This window comes from Arachis hypogaea, chromosome 1 (assembly GCF_003086295.3).
Source record: "Arachis hypogaea cultivar Tifrunner chromosome 1, arahy.Tifrunner.gnm2.J5K5, whole genome shotgun sequence".
NCBI lineage: Eukaryota > Viridiplantae > Streptophyta > Magnoliopsida > Fabales > Fabaceae > Arachis > Arachis hypogaea.
Window position 1 is genome coordinate 35,772,802 of NC_092036.1, and position 18,376 is coordinate 35,791,177.

The 18,376-nt window shown below is 34.6% G+C and overlaps 1 protein-coding gene across 1 annotated transcript; it reads left to right on the plus strand.

The window, feature by feature from the left end:
- The first annotated feature begins 17,499 nt into the window (after window positions 1-17,499).
- On the plus strand, window positions 17,500-17,934 carry LOC140181757 (uncharacterized). Its single transcript, XM_072226581.1, has one exon. The coding sequence runs from the start codon at window positions 17,500-17,502 to the stop codon at window positions 17,932-17,934; it is 435 nt and encodes a 144-aa protein (XP_072082682.1).
- The last annotated feature ends 442 nt before the right edge of the window (window positions 17,935-18,376 follow it).

The window sequence follows — 18,376 nt, forward strand, 5'->3', positions numbered from 1 at the left end:
CACATTTTGGACAGGTGTCTCCAAAACATACTCATCTTCATCCCCACCATCGGACGAATCACTGTTCGCACTGTCAGCCACGTAATCTTCGCCGGACTCCTCCTCGCCCTCCTCTGCCTCATCCATTGGAATGGCAACATGAGTGGACGGAACCAGCACTACCACTATGTCCCACCTCGGCGGAAAGCTCCATTACCTGCTCCACCATGATCCTCCCACGGATGTCAAACATTAGTCGCACATGCTCGTCCCCTTGAAGTCGAAATAGCCAAAACTGGAAGACTCCGTTACCCATGGGTGCTAGCAACCTATACGCCACCCTTCCGATCTCCCTCACTTCTGTACCATCGAGCTTACTCAGCATCAAACTCTTCAAATTTGACAACGTATTCACACACTGAGTGCGAAACAATATCGAATTCTCACACTCAAATGTGACTCCGTTGTCGCCATTTCTCATACAACAATTGGGATAAAGAAGCACAACTATGTATTGACTATTATTGGACATTAATGCCTTGTTTTCGTGAGAAAAACTAGACATGAAAAGGATGGGAAATGTTTGTGGAGAATACCAAGGGTTACATATCCTTTTATAGCTGCTGTCACTTTGTCTTCTATATATCTCATTTACACTATAAACGAGTTACCCGTTGCAGCTGACCAGTCTTATCTCGTTTACAGTGTAGACAAGATACACGCAATGCCAACTCGTTTACACTGTAAACGATATAAGACTGGGGTATTTATAATGGTAAATAATTTTTAAATTATATATTTTAATAATTATCACATTTATTTTATTTATTAAAATAAAAAATCCTCAACATGAGACGTATGCTACATAATATTAAAATGAGGTGGATACTGTTGAGAATAAATTGTATGACCACAATCCAATTAATCATGTGTCAAATAATTTGTTATTGTTATTATATTAAAATGTTAATATAATAAGGTCCTTGATTAAATTTAGAAATTTATCATTATGATAGTGATGATAATATTGAGAGATGAATCTTTTATAATTTAATCTAAATTGTTCTTGGTCATAGGATTATTAAAAAAGGACATTATAGTCCGGGAAGATCAATAGATAAAGATTAATAGATCTCTTTTATTAAATTATATATATATAGATGGTGCTTATAGAGATATGACCATTGAACTGACTCAATTTGAGAACTCCTAATGGTTATAATTACCAGATATTTGTCAATAGGATATTCTCAAAATGAACATAGTAATAGAGTTTCTTTGACTTGCGACTATCATAGTAATTGACAATGTATTTATTATACTTTGATTCCAGACACATAATACCCTAAGAGTGTATGTGGTTCAAGTATTACTTAGTTACAAAGATTCTATTCCCATGGAAATCAAAGATACCCAGGGGGAAGGTGGGAATTGAAATGATGGTATTTTGATTCCCTGGAATCAAACTTGCTTAGGAATAGCTTTTCAAACTTTGAACCAAATATGAAAATATGATATTCCCATCTTAAAATTCCTAGGAATTATTTATAATTCCTCTAACCACACACACCCTAAGGTGCTAGTAGAATGGACATTGGGTATGATTTAAATACTTGTAGAATTAATAATTAGTCAATAAAAAATCCGTCAACTCTCTCGGTATAGAGTTTAAGCTCTATGATTATAATGACTGAGATTAGAAAAACCTTGGCCAAGGAGATTGAATGAATGAAAAAATGAGTTTTTTAAGTCATTCATAGTTCATTATAATAATGGTAACAAGTTAGAGTTTGACAATTAAAATATACTCTAAGAGTTAACCAAGAGCTAAAAAGACGGAAGGAATTATACTTTGTTCTTCTCAGGTTCTTAGTAAAAATATATTACTTCATACTATCGGGTTGTTAAGGAGTGTTGCTAGATGCCAACCTTGATTAGTAAATTTAGTATGACTAATTTACTACCCACTTAGTATTGAACCTATGGGGTCACATATTAACGAGTGTTCTAATATTTGCTGTTGAATTATTTAATTATTATGTTGATTTGATTAAATATATAATTATATTAATTCAAATGGAATATTATTGTATTCTTTCTTAGCACAAAGAATATAATAATAATAATATGATAACTGATAATATTAAATGAGATTTGAGAATAATTAGTTATTCTATTTCTAAATTTGAATTATAAGTTTGGATGAGATCCTCACTGATTCTGTTTTAAATTGTTATGATATTCTCAAAATGAACATAGTAATAGAGTTTCTTTGACTTGCGACTATCATAGTAATTGACAATGTATTTATTATACTTTGATTCCAGACACATAATACCCTAAGAGTGTATGTGGTTCAAGTATTACTTAGTTACAAAGATTCTATTCCCATGGAAATCAAAGATACCCAGGGGGAAGGTGGGAATTGAAATAATGGTATTTTGATTCCCTGGAATCAAACTTGCTTAGGAATAGCTTTTCAAACTTTGAACCAAATATGAAAATATGATATTCCCATCTTAAAATTCCTAGGAATTATTTATAATTCCTCCAACCACACACACCCTAAGGTGCTAGTAGAATGGACATTGGGTATGATTTAAATACTTGTAGAATTAATAATTAGTCAATAAAAAATCCGTCAACTCTCTCGGTATAGAGTTTAAGCTCTATGATTATAATGACTGAGATTAGAAAAACCTTGGCCAAGGAGATTGAATGAATGAAAAAATGAGTTTTTTAAGTCATTCATAGTTCATTATAATAATGGTAACAAGTTAGAGTTTGACAATTAAAATATACTCTAAGAGTTAACCAAGATCTAAAAAGACGGAAGGAATTATACTTTGTTCTTCTCAGGTTCTTAGTAAAAATATATTACTTCATACTATCGGGTCGTTAAGGAGTGTTGCTAGATGCCAACCTTGATTAGTAAATTTAGTATGACTAATTTACTACCCACTTAGTATTGAACCTATGGGGTCACATATTAACGAGTGTTCTAATATTTGCTGTTGAATTATTTAATTATTATGTTGATTTGATTAAATATATAATTATATTAATTCAAATGGAATATTATTGTATTCTTTCTTAGCACAAAGAATATAATAATAATAATATGATAACTGATAATATTAAATGAGATTTGAGAATAATTAGTTATTCTATTTCTAAATTTGAATTATAAGTTTGGATGAGATCCTCACTGATTTTGTTTTAAATTGTTATGATATGATTCATAAATTTGAAAGATTCAAATTTAAAATAATAAGATATGATTTAAATTTGAATTGGAATTCAAATTTAAAATCAGTAATAAATCTCATGCTATATATATGTATGCCAAGAGAAGAGAATAAAAATACTAGAATTTTATTTCTTTACCTCTGCACACATAAATGTATGTGAGCCTAATTCTTGGAGAAGAATTTTATGACATGCAAAGAGTTGCAAGAGGTTTTTCAATTTAGATCAGATATCCATTGGTCAAGGAGTTGACAGCAAAGTTTGGTCTTGGTGTGGATACACATAGAGTCTTCTTACAATCGAAAAATAAAATTTTTACTAAAGTGTCTAAGGGTATCTAGATCTGATCTAGGTATTATTTCTAGAATAAAATTTAAACACAAAATAGATCTTTAAGATTACTTTCTTTTCTTTCTCTGTGTGTTATGAACACATAGTACTCTTTTAGTGGTATCAGAGTTTTGCCTTTATTGTGTTTAAATTTCATTCCTATTTTCTTAAAATTTGTGAATTAATAGGATTAAGTCAATTTTTTTAAGCATGTGATGCAGTTATTTTCATTGAGATAGTTTTCTAATAAATTAATGGTTAATTTATTTTTATTTTAATTATTTAATTATGATTTATTATTTTTCATGGTTATGATTTTAATCAAATTTTATTTGATTTTTTTATATCATGACTTTGGAACGTCACTTTAAATTTGATTTGATAGTTTGGTAAGGCTAAATGTTAGTCTATTAAAAATTAAATTTTGATTTGAATCATCTGTTTTGGACACTATGATTTTAGAAATTAGTTTTTTCTAATGTTCTTGATTATAAAGAGCAGCCTGACAACCAGGATTTTTATTTTCAAGATAATAATCAGTATATATATTTGATGTATTAGGAATTTAATTTTATATTTTATCTAGACAACCTAGGAGTATATAATTTAATCCATGAATACTGGTAAAAATTCTCTAACAATGGAGATAAGTCCTAAAAGTTAGGAGATTACCAAAAATAAATTTATCTCTTGTTTACAAGGAGCGGCCTAATAATCCGGAGACTTGTACTCATGGATAAAATTTATTTATATATATGATGATGTATAAGGAGAATTAATTTTATACTTGAACCTAGACAACCTAGGAGTATAAAATATAATTCAGTTAAATGATTGTCTGACAACCAGATAATTATTTGAGATTATAATTATATGAGATATAATTTAATCATGTTTATTTTGAATAGGTATGAGTAACAACTTGACAACCAAGATACTCATTCATAATTCTAAATAATTTTAACAAAAATATAGATTTCTTAATTTACTTTCATATTTTAAATTTTTAAATATGTCCACCTTTTGTGTGGCATACTTAAAAGTAATATATTAAATACAATTTGAGAATCGTATTTCCAAAAATTTATCATTGAGATGATAATCCTACTAAAATAATATCCTTCAGTAATATTGGTTATGAAACGGTTAAAACTTGTGAAGTATTTGTAATATTATTTTGGTTTAATTACTCTGTTGGTCCCTATAATTTCACAAAATTTTCAATTAGGTCCCTATACTTTTTTTCTTTTTAATTGAGTCCTTGCACCAATTTTTTTTAATTGGGTCCTTACACTTTTTTTCCTTTTATTTAGGTCCCTATACCAATTCTTTTTTTTTTTAGTTGGGTCCCTATAAAATTAAGCCAATTACTACTAAGAAGGACATAATTGAAAAAAAAAATTTAGTGTAGGGAATCAATTTAAAAGAAAAAAAGTATAGGGACCTAATTTAAAATTTCACGAAACTATAGGGACCAACAGAGTAATTAAATCTATTATTTTACATGGGTTATTTTGACAACCTTAAGTTTCAATTTCAAAGGCATCTCCCTATTATTCATTACTGAACATCTTGAGAAGATGTATGGTGCCCCAAAGTAAGATAATATGACAATAAAAAATTTTGTTTAAACTAATGGGAGTATTAGACGATATATTTTGAATTAAACAACTTTAGAAGTTGAAATGCCATTAGGCAAATGGTTTTAACGAGATTTGTTCTTGCAAATATTTTGGAGATTTATTTTATTACAAATAATTTTTAATTGGCTTTAATATGATTAAGGTTAGTGATCTTTTTGAAAAAACACAATATGAGTATTGAGGATGTAAATCAAAATTGCTCTTAAGGTTTGGTTTGACCAATAATAAAGATATTGAGTATTTTTTATTATAAGATCCTAAAGTAAAATATCTAATATCCAATTGATATTCTACTGAATAGAGAATGAGATTCTCTCAATGCACAAATACTAGCTATATATACTCCATCATGTTTAAAGAAACATAGAATTTGATTTAGCCGAGGATACCTGTTTATTAAATATTTGGACTACATTTTAGAAATGTTTCTAAATTAACAAAATTTTCACTAAATCATTTTCTTACTTATATGAGATATAGAAAGGACATAAGCCGAAACTCAAGAACATTAGAGGTTGGAAATGTCTTATATGTGTTAAGAGATTGCACAACAATAGAATTGATATTAGGTATGATAAATGAGATTTATTTGTTACCCTAAAAATATAATGAGTATTATTTCTATCACTCTTCTTAAGACAGAGAGTATGTGATAAGAAGTTGAACTCTTTTTTTTTTTAAAAGGAATTCTCTCCTAAAGGAAGATAAGGTGAACAAATAGAGGATATACTTTCTCCTAAAAGCACGCAAGGTTTGATCGTCAAACTAATTTTTTAAAAATAGTCTATTTGTATAATGATACAATTTTATAAAGATAGATCTAATGATTATTTAGATTTTTCATAATCATGTTCAATAAAGATTGTCCTTAAAATAAAATTATGCACTATTGTACTAGGAGATTTCATGTTTTGAGAAAACGTGATATTTATTATGTACTATGAGTATTTTACAAAAAGGTCAAGAACATACGCTCAAGAGCTAAGGTGTTTAAGGTCAAAAGAGTTTTGATAAATACAAATGTGCATTGAAAATTATAAACATGATTGATTGGCTCTAGTGCAAGTGGAAGATTATTGAGATAATAGTATGCCCAAGATCCAATCTATCATGATTGGCTCTCGTGCAAGTGGGAGATTGTTGGGAATAAATTGTATGACCACAATCCAATCAATCATGTGTCAAATAATTTGTTATTGTTATTATATTAAAATATTAATACAATAAGGTTCTAGATTAAATTTAGAGATTTATCATTGTGATAGTGATCATAATATTGATAGATGAATCTTTTCAAATTTAATCTAAATTATTCTTGGTCATAGGATTATTAAAAAAAGACATTATAATCTGGAAAGATCAATATATATATATATATATATATATATATATATATATATATATATATATATATATATATATATATATATATATAATGGTCTTAATTGGATGAAGATTAATAGATCTTTTTTTATTAAATTATATATATAGATAGTGCATATAGAGATATGACCATTGAACTTACTCAATTTGAGAATTCCTAATGGTTTTAACCACATATTTGTCAATAGGATATTCTTAAAATGAACATAGTAATAGAGTTCCTTTGACTTGCGACTATCATAGTAATTGACAATGTATTTATTATACTTTGATTCCAAACACATAATACCCTAGGGTGCTAGTTGAATGGACATTGTGTATGATTTAAATACTTGTAGGATTAATGATTAGTCAATAAAAAATCTGTCAACTCTCTCGGTAAAGAGTTTGAGCTCTATGATTATAATGACTGAGATGAGTAAAACCTTGGCCAAGGGGATTGAATGAATGAAGAAATGAGTTTCTTAAGTTATTCACAATTAATTATAATAATGGTAACAAGTTATAGTTTGACAATTAAACTAACTCTAAGAGTTAACTAAGAGCTAAAAAGATGGAAGGAATTATACTTTGTTCTTCTTAGGTTCTTAGTAAAAATATATTACTTCATACTATCGGATCATTAAGAAGTGTTGCTAGACGCCAACCTTGATTAGTAAATTTAGTATGACTAATATACTATCCGCTTAGTATTGAACCTATGAGGTCACACACTAACGAGTGTTCTAATCTTTGCTATTGAATTATCTAATTATTATTTTAATTTGATCAAATAAATAATTATATTAATTCAAATAGATTATTATTGTATTCTTTGCTAGCACAAAGAATATAATAATAATATGATAATTGAGAATATTAAATGAGATTTGAGAATAATTAGTTATTCTATTTCTAAATTTGAATTATAAGTTTGGATGAGATCCTAACTGATTCTGTTTCAAATTGTTATGATATGATTCATAAATTTGAAAGATTCAAATTTAAAATAATAAAATATGATTTAAATTTAAAATCAGTAATAAATCTCGTGCTATATATATGTATACCAAGAGAAGAGAATAAAAACACAAGAGTTTTATTCCTTTACCTTTACACACACAAATGTATGTGAACCTAATTCTTGGAGAAGAATTTTATGGCGTGCAAAGAGTTGCAAGAGTTTTCTCAATTTAGATTAGATATCCATTGGTCAAGGAGTTGACAGCACAGGTTGGTCTCGGTGTGGATACGCATAGAGTCTTCGTACAATCGAAGAATAAAGTTTTTACTAAAGTGTAAGAACCCGCATTTTCACGTAAAACTATTTTAATAAAGTAATTTTAGTGCCTGGAATAGATTCAAAATTTAGAAGTTTTAATTTGAAAATATAAATGTGACATTTGGTTTCAGTGAATTTTTCTGAGTTGGAAAATGTATTTCTTTCGAAAAGTTTTTGTAAAAATGCGTACTGGCGCTTAAGCTGGCAGTACCGCCTCTAGACTGTCCAGTACCACGTATTTCAGAAAATAATATTTTGAAAATTGATTTTATTTTTTTGAAAGGAGAAAATAATTTAGAATTGAAAACCGGACACTAATTGTAACACCCTACCACACAAAGTCTTATGCTTAAGTCATAAAAACAGAGATAGTAAGGTGTTACGACCTCTATAATAAAATTTAGTACGTATAGTATTGCAAGATTGTTCTTAAGCAGGACCCTTTGAAAAGGTGGGTAAATCGAAACCGATAAATCGAAAACGCAATACTCTGATCAATAACGTAAATGAACAGATAAGGATTAAGCTACAGCGAAGAGATATACAAGAGAGTGCCAAAATACATATATCAAGACTCGGGACTCGGCTTGCGAAGATAACCGGTCTGAGCATACAGTATATATATATATATATATATATATATATATATATATATATATATATATATATATATATATATATATATATATATATATATGGTAAAGAAACCCCAAAAGACAACCCAAAAGATAGTGTACAATTCCTGTTTTCTCCAAAATAGCCTCTAAGTGGAGTAAATACAAAATGCATATATAGTGAAGAATATAGTATCTAAACAGGTATATAATAACCAAAATAAAATCCCTTGTATAAGGATCTCCGCCAAAAGAAAGTCTCCAGCTTACCTCAGCGAGGAGCCTCACGTCCTGCATATGAAAACCACAAAATCCACAGGTGAGAACCGGAGGTTCTCAGCATGGTAACAGTGCCTAAATATCTAGCATGTAATGTCTTGAGAAAATCGAAGGCAATCCTAGAACTTCTAGATTATAATCAAAGTGTATAAACATTACTAAACCATAACACATGTAAATAGGCGACTAACTTAAGGATCTCCGGTCTAACTATATATCCCCTTTCCAAATCCTGCAACCCTCCCAACCGCCAGCAGTAACAAATGCAAGCATGAGTATATCAAACAAAGAAATGCACAAGTAGGAAGCAGATAGAACAATTAAGCAAGTAGCAAGTAATGATTTAGTCAATTAGGCAATCCAGACAAATCACATATAATGCATATGGTGCATGCCTGTCCTAGTGGCTGATGAGTCTCATCTGTCGGTTATAGAGCCAACCCGACAAGTCCTGATAGCTAACCATTGGACTATCCCTCTGTCGCGCATCCCTAACTCGAGTTATCCACAAATATAATTATAATTTATATCCAACACCCTCATGGGTGTATATTTACAGGGGCGAGCTCATCCAGAACTTTCACAGTATCCGGCCACACTTGCGACATAGGGTCAGCAGAGTATCGAGTCTCCACTTGGAGCACGTGGTGGCTAGCCACTGCTTTCACCCAGGGAACTCGTATCTCAGATAGGTGGAGTGCAAACAATCATAATATCAACAATTTAATTCAAAATATATGCATTTATTCATAGCCATACATTAATATTCATCTCAGCCTCTCCGGCTTAACAATCATAATCCCATGCTCAGCCACAATCATCATCATCATCACACACGGCCATTCAGCTCGTGAAATACTTAGTTCTTTCGGCTTAAATCATACTCAGCACTCCACCATCCTTCCCAACCGCTCATATCATCATTATTCATCATACTTATCATTACATCATTTTTCTCCATCCACAAGTTACTCCTTTCCTAGCCTTCTCTCAATCTCTAGGCATTTGATATCAAATTAAGACTTAAGGGATGAAATTTGGGGTTTATAAGTGTGAAATAACATTCCAGAAGGTTACGAGCTTGTTGGGAATGTGAAGAGCTTGAAAACAAAGTTTTAGAAATGAACTAGGTCACGTGCGTATGCACAGGGGGGTGTGCGTGCGCATGCCCAGAAATAATTTTAAACGTGTGCGTACGCACAAACCTGTGCGTGTGCACAGAAAGTGAAATCCTTAAGGTGGGGCACACGCATAATGTGTGCCAGCGCCGTCACAAGTATACCATTCCCAACCTGTGCGTATGCACAGCTCGCAATCCTTCGTTGGTTGCGCGTGCGCACAGAGCATGCTGGCACTACCACCAGTAGCCCTGTCTTCATGTGTGCGTACGCACAAGGCTGTGCGTGTGCACAGGACCAAATTCTCGCCAAGTGTGCGTGCGCACACCAACCAGAAATCACAAATTCTGCAGAAGTTGCAGAATTCAGATTTTTAGCCCAAACTTCCAATGATCGTATCTTCTTCCACAAAATTTGGATTTCCACCAAATTTAAACCATCTTAATGCTTATAAAATTATCTTTCCATTGATATAAAGATCATCAAATTTCAAAAACAATTGCTCAAGATATGATCCGTTGAAGTTCATCAAAATTCTAGTTTTTACCAAAACTCATAAACTCCCCATTTTCAAAACATACCTTTACCAAACCATACAAAATCAACCAAAACTCAACCTTTCCAACATCAACAACTTCCAAGCCCCTTTTTAAGCATCAACCCATAACTCAATTCAACATTTATTCTTTCCCCATCTAAATTTCCAAAACAACAATCAATTTCATCAATCACCATATATTTTCACAATCCAATTCATTTGTCAAATATAACATGTCACAAGCCACTAAGTTTATACATTATCAACCAATACAAATACTCACCATTATTTCCATCATCACTCATACATAATCAACTCAATCCAAATTATCCAACAATCACATCAACATTCCAAAGTCCTATCCTAGGGTCATTAGCCTACGTTTTCACAACCACATTACATTTTAGATACAGAAAACCGAAACCATACCTTGGTCAATTTCTATTCCACCCGAAACATACTTAAATTCAACTTCCAAAGTTTCCAACTCCATCAATCAGATTTCCAAGCTTGGGATTCCACACCAAAGCTTTCCAAAACCACCTATTAAACTCCAAAACACATACATACAAGGCCTAAGCCACAATATCACATAAAAACAGAATAACTCAATCACAAAATCTCAAGTCTCTAGTTTAGGGATGAAAATCTCACCTTACCCAAAGACCAAGGGAGTTAGAGAAAGCATTCCCTTCAAGTTAATTAAGTCCTACAACACAAGAAAGCTCACAATTTCAACATTTTTGCCCAATGAACTCGAAAATCAAAGGCTGAGATTCGAAACTAAAACTGTGACTTATCTCAAGATTTTTTGTGTGGGTTTTGTAGAGCTTGACACCGCGGTTGCATGGCCGCAAATGGTGCGTCAATCGGAGCTCGGAGCGAAAAGTTATGCCACCTTGAATTAAGCCAAGGGTTTGCTTCTCCTTTCTCCTCCCATGTGTTTCAGCGTGTTTGTTGTGTTTAGGAGGGAAGAGAGAGCTAAGCTCTCTCATTAAAGGGGGCTTGGCTGGGCCTTTGGACCCAAATTGGGTCCGGTTGGCTCGATTTGGTCCGTTCGGCCCAATCTTGGGCCGATTTCTTTAAAATTGGTGTCAAAATTTTCGTTTTAAATTTCTCTACCACATTAAACCATAAAAACCTCATTTCTCACTTTCTAGAATATATTTTAATTTATGAGTTAATTATCCATAAATTTACCGGGTCTTACACTAATCCTAAAAGTTTTGGCCTAAAGTGGGCCAAACGGACCAAAAACGCTAACGGGTTGGACCGGGCCCAAACCAGGCTCAATGTCCAACATATATAAGCTCATTTAATGAGCTTTGAGCTCATTTTCCAACCCTAAGAAAGAGAGGACCGCGGATTTTAGAGAGGAGAGGAGAAGAGGGATGACACTATTCATCCTCCACTTCCAGGAGCCATAACTTGAGCTACGAACCTCCGATTGACTAGCCATTTGTGGCCACGCAAAGCTCTCATCGAGCTCTAGATTTCTATTGAAATAAATATGGTAAGAAATTTCGTTCTAATTCCCAGTTTCCAACCCTAAGTTCTGTGCATTTTTGTGTTATGATTTTGAGTAGATTTTGTGGTTTTACTTGTTTAGATGATCTCTAGTAGCGGGAAAATGTTGGATTTTACCCCTAATCATGTTGGGTAAGGTAAGGTTTTACTAAACTCTTGTGTTTAGTTTTTTTGTGTATCTTAGGTTTTGATTTTGGTATATATATGTGTTGTTAGTTTGAGTTTTGGTGTTGGTTGGAGTTGGTTGAGGCTTTGGATCAAGCTTGGTGGCTTCGCTTTGGTGTTTGGTGCATTTGGGAATCGGCCAAGGTATGGTTTCAGTTTTCTTTATGTAATATGTAATGTTTTTGGACACTTAGGCTAGTTGACCTTAAGATAGGATTGAATGTTATGGGTGTATGAGTAGTTATATGTGATTTGATGTTAATTGTTGGTGTATGGAATTGTTGTGGATGATGATGATTGTTGGAGATTATTGATGCTGATGATTATTGATGATGATTATTTATATTGATGGATAATGAAAATTTTGAGAAATTAAGATGATGAGTTAATGTAAAATGTTTATGGTGCGTTGGAATACAGGATATGGATGATTATGACATTTGATGACATATATTGATGATGATTTTTTATTGTTGGTTATTGTGGTTGTTGAGGATTGTTGGGTATTATTAGAATTTATGAGGATTTGTTTTGGTAGTTGAGGTTGTTGTTGATTGATTATGATTATGAGTGTGGATTTATGATTAAGTAGGAAATTATGGATTTGATAGTGAGATATGGTATAATGGTTGATTAATTTAAGTGAAATTGAGGGGAATGATACGAAGAGGTAATGTGATGTGTGTGGTAGTGGTTTAGGATGATTGGGGAGGTTTTGATTTAGTTTTGAATGGAAAGTTGGTTAAAATTGAGGTTTTGAGGCTTTTGGGTAAATGTTGGTTTTTGGTGAACTTTGTTTGATCATAACTTTTTCCTCGATTTTCAAAATTGTTTGAAAATTCTTTAAAATGAAAGATTATTGAAAACCCTTGAAATTGATATAAATTTTACTAAATTTGAAATTTTGTAGAGGAAGTTATGATCATTCAAAGTTGGTGTTGAAAATCTGAAATTCTGCAAAGTTGCAGAATTTCAGGATTTTCTGATATGTGCGCACGCACAGCCTTGTGCGCACACACAATCCTGCGAAAGTTCTATTTTGTGCGGACGCACAGACCTGTGTGTACGCACATGCATGGGAAAGGGCTCTGGTAGCAGCACTAGCATAGGTTGTGCGCGCGCACACCAATGAAGGATTACGACCTGTGCGGACGCACAGCCCTGTGCACACGCACAAGTCGGGAAGGGACGTCTATTAGGGGCGCTCGCACAGCTTGTGTGAGTGAACAGACTTTATAAATTTTAGTACCTGTGCGTACGCACACTTTCAAAATCTTCCGGGGCGTGCGCACGCACATCCTTGTGCGGACGCACACGCCCTATTTCATAATTTTAAACCTTTTTTCAACTATTTCACCTTCCCAACAAGGTTGTAAGCTTCTATAACACCATTTTAAGGCTTTTGGACTTAGATTTGAGTATGGGAATAAGGGAAATAGGCTAAGGGTTTTAGTTGATGATTATATTGAAATGTTAGAGAACGAAGGTTTAGGTTTCTGATGCATTGATATTGAGTTTGGTTGAGAGAGAAGGAAGAGTAGTGAACTTGGTAATTTCTAATGATGAATTGAGAAACTAAGGAATTAATGAGTTCAGAATGGAAATGGTGAATGGCTAAGGTTGATGGAATAAATATGAGTGGAAGTGTATTATGAGGAGTGGCCTCTGAGATTGAATATGTAATTATACTATGCATTGTTCTCCGTCGTAGGGGCTGCGGCAGAATCCCGCCTACGTTCGGATGTGAGAGTTAAAGCTGGGCTTCTCACTCATACTTTTCGCAACCAGAGGAAGGTGGTAGGGCACGTTCCCTCAGAATATTCCCATTTGAAAGGAGAAGGTGGTAGGGCACTTATGCTTTGGAATTATCCCTCCTGAAAATGCGACTTCTCTCTGATTGCAAGGTGGTAGGGCACTAACCCACGAAATCATACGACAATCGGAGGAAGGTGGTAGGGCACGTTCCCTCGGAATATTTCCCTCTGAAAGGAGAAGGTGGTAGGGCACTCTCCCTCGGAATTTTCCTCCTTATGCGCAATAGAGAGACTAATCTGGGAGTTGTCGACCGGATTTGCTGTCGGGTTTGGCACAATAATCGACATGTGATATCATAGCCAATAGGGTAGACATTCATCATGTGCATCTTCTATATGCTTGCTTTCTTTGTTTACTTGAGTTTGCCTAATTGTATAACATGCTTACTTGCTTCTTGAATTACTTGTTGTATATGAATATTATCTATGTTTTACTTGCTTGCACTAATTGTGATTATTTGGTGCTGGGGAGGTTAGGTAGGTGGTGGCGATGGGATCGCACGGAGGGTAGGTTGGTGAGGGCTGTGGGATACAGTGGTGTGACTAGTTTAGTTAGGATTCTCCTAAGTTTAGATAACCAGGTTTATGGTTTAAGTTCTTTATTCATTTATTTCTATTCTAAGCTTGAATATCAGTATGTGATGTGAAGTTCTAGGATTGCCTTCGGCGTCCCGGAGCCTTACATCTTACATCATTGGGCACTGTTACTATATTGAGAACCTCTGGTTCTCATTCTATACTTTGTTGTTGTTTTCCAGATGCAGGTCGTAATCTACTTCGGTGAGATTGCAGATGTGGTGACAGAGCAGAGTATGGTTCCTTCTTGGTTTATTTCTAATTTACCCTATTATAGTTACTCTACATCTCTTTGTATTTTATTTTTATGGCCTTAGAGGCTTACTTAAGAGATAGGTTGTATAAGCTGTTTTAATTCCAAAACTCTGTATTTATCTATTTGTAACTAGTCGACTTAAACTCTGCAAGCTGTGGCTAGTTCCCTATGATCTATTATAATATTATATCTATATATATTTTATTCTCTTCTATCTATACATTGTGTCTTGTGCCTTAGTTTCGTGTGAACGTTTCTGCGCTTTCGTAATAATGTTTTTGAGTTCAATCCTTCATCAGGCTTCTAGAATATATTACTTCCTTCTATAAATATATGTATAAGCCTTAAAACTGTCGTAACCTCTGATTGACCTCTGCTTTACGGCTAGAGATAAATCATAGGGTAATTAGGGTGTTACATTTAGTGGTATCAGAGCGGTTCATCCTCGTGAGCCTGAGGGATAGACCAATTGTGCTTTAATGCATACTCTGGGTCATTTTTCTTTCATACTATTTAGGTTATCTACTTGATATTTCATAGCATGCTTGTTTGTGAGTGACTTTTTGGGATAATTGAAGCACTAGACCTTTGATATTGAGACTGATCACCTTGATATCAAATGTTTGGTGTAGTAAGGAACCCTAATGGCTACTCGTGGATGAGGTCGTACACGTTGACGAAGGGAGAGTAGGAGTGAGCGACTGGCCGATAACCATGCTGAGTTCATAGCGGCAATGGTGAACCTTGCGAACACCATGGAGGCTAACGGTACTACGACTCTGCAAACTGTGCAGAGGTAATGGCGAAGGAAATGCAGATGACAATGCTGAAGGGAGCGGAGACAACACGGGATGTGCTCCGATGACCTTGGCAACTTTTCTCAAGGTTCATCCACCAAGTTTCAGAGGTTCAACAAATCTCACAGAAGCAAAAAATTGGTTCCAAGCTATGGAGCGCGCGCTGTAGGCACAACATGTCCTGCACAATCAATACATGGAGTTTGCCGCTTATGAACTTCGGGAAGAGGCCCAGTGTTGGTGGCAAGCAGAGTGCCGCTTATTACAGCTTCAAAATGCCGACGTTCCTTGGGATGTGTTCCAAACGGCCTTCTACAAGAAGTATTTTCCTGAGTCTGCAAGGGAAGCAAAGGAGATGGAACTTATGTAGCTGAAGCAAAGTTCCTTGTCTGTGGCAGATTATACGAGCAAGTTGAGGAACTCTGCAGGTTCTCTAGGGTGTGTCAGGGTGCCCCGGAGACCTATAAAAGTTGGAAGTGTGTCAAGTATCAAAGTGGCTTGGAGGACGACATCAGGGCTGTTGTGTCTCCTATGGAGACTCGAATTTTCTCTGATCTAGTGAACAAGGTTAGAGTGGTTGAGGAATACGCGAAGATGGTAGCCTTGTCAAGGGACACTCATGGAGCAAACACTAGTAAAGAGCGTGACGATCACCTTGGACCAAGGGGACAAAACCTTAAGGGATATGGTAAAGGGAAGCGGTCAAGAGCTTACTCCCCTAGTATGATATGTCAGGAGTGTGGGAACTACCATCCGAATAGGCCATGCCAATTAGGTAAGAAACTAGGTTATCAGTGTGGCACACCATGACATTTGGTTAGAGATTGTCCACACCAAAGAGCACATGAGGCGGATCGATCACAACCACAATGATGAGGTAATTACAAAGCCGATGGTCAGACCCTAGCTTATCTTCACAGTATAGACTATCGTTGTTCATGTCAAAAAAGGTTTTAAAGCTTAGATTGATTTTTAAACTTGGTTTGGAATTCTGGTTTGAATGATTTGGTTTTGAAACTAGGACTGGAACTTTTGATCAAATGATACAATTTTAAAAGGAAAGTGAGTCCTAAGATTTTGTTCACTTGTGATTTTGGTTTGTAAATTTTAATTTAATAAAAAGGGATTCAAATGGAAAGGTTTTGATTTAAGGGTTTCACTAAATTTAGAAAAATCATGCTTTAAAATGATTGATTTACCAATAAAAGGTTTTTGACTCTTTTGATAAGGTTTTAACAATGGACTCATTTAGATTGAACTTGTTTTAAAGGTTTTGAAAAGTATTACAAATTCGGTATTTTGGTTTAAAAGAAAGGATTTTCGGATTTTTAGTGACGATAATCAGAGTGACGCAGCAGAAGTTGTACGCCAAGTTGTCGAAGTGTGAGTTCTGGAAGGAAGAAGTGAAGCTTTTAGGTCATGTGGTGAGCAAGGGAGGAATAGATGTAGATCCTTATAAGTTAGAAATGGTGATGGGATAGGAAAGATCGACAACGGTGACGACGAAAGTCAGAAGCTTCTTAGGTTTAGCCGGATATTACCGGAGATTCATTGAAGGATTTTTCCAGATTGCATTACTGATGTTTAGGTTGACAAGAAAGGAAGCGCCTTTTGTTTGAATGTCGGAGTGTGCAGAGAATATTCAGATTTTGAAGTAGAAGTTAACTTCAGCACCTGTTTTAATCTTGTTGGGACCGCATGAACTGTTCGAAGTATACTATGACGCTTCTCTAAAGGGTTTAAGTTGCGTGTTAATGCAACACCGGAGTGTGGTGGCTTACGCGTCGTGTCAGCTGGGACCGCATGAGGTGAACTATTCAACTCATGATCTGGAATTGGCGGCGATTGTGTTTGCACCAGAGATTTGGAGGCACCACCTATGCGGAGTGAGGTTTAACATCTTTTCTGATCAAAAGAGGCTCGAGTATGTCTTTGATCAGAAAGAGCTTAATATGCGTTAGAGAAGATCGATGGAATTGCTTAAGGACTATGATTTTGAAATGAGTTATCACCCTGGAAGGGCGAAGGTGGTCACAGATGCATTGGGTTGGAAATCCTTAACAATTGCTTGGGTGAGAATCAAGGAAGAGGAGTTAGTGGATAAGTTTGTGGATCTTAAGCTGGACATTGGTGAAGTGGCCGGAAGAGCTTGTTTGAGCCAGTTGCAGATTTCAAGCACGTTTAAGACGGAGATTCAGAGGGCTCAGCAAGATGAGCGGAAGCTTCAAAAATTGTTGCAACTAGTTGGTGATAAGAGGCATGAAGAATTCACTAAGGAGGGTGGAAGATTGTGGAGAGATAAGGGGAGAGTTTGCAAACAGGATGTCAGAAGTTTGAGACAAGAGTTGTTGTCGGGGGCTCACTATAGTGGATTTTCTATTCATCCCGAAAGCACGAAGATGTAATGTAACTTAAAGAAGATGTTCTGGTGGCCTGGGATGAAAGGTAATGTAGCTACAGTGGCATCCAAGTGTTCAACGTGTCAGAAGGTGAAGATAGAGCATCAGAAGCTATCAAGAATGATACAGCCTCTTGAGATTTCTCAGTGGAAGTGGGCTATGATGTGGTTTGGATGGTTGTGGTCCGCTTAACCAAATCCGCTCATTTTCTGCCTATCCGAGTGAACTACTTTATGGAGGAGTAGGCAAGAGAGAACATCTACACGGTAAGATGATGGTAAACAAGGTGCCTTGGCAACTTGATGGATTAGTAACGTTGAAAGTATGATGCTTCATGGGGAATATATGTATAGATATATCCCATCGCGTAATTCTGATTTTCGAGGGCGAAAATCTTTTTAAGGAAGAGAGGATGTAAGAACCCGTGTTTTCACGTAAAACCATTTTA

Excerpts from the sequence above, each read along its gene's own strand:
- LOC140181757 (XM_072226581.1), top strand. The coding sequence starts at position 17,500 with ATGGAATTGCTTAAGGACTATGATTTTGAAATGAGTTATCACCCTGGA.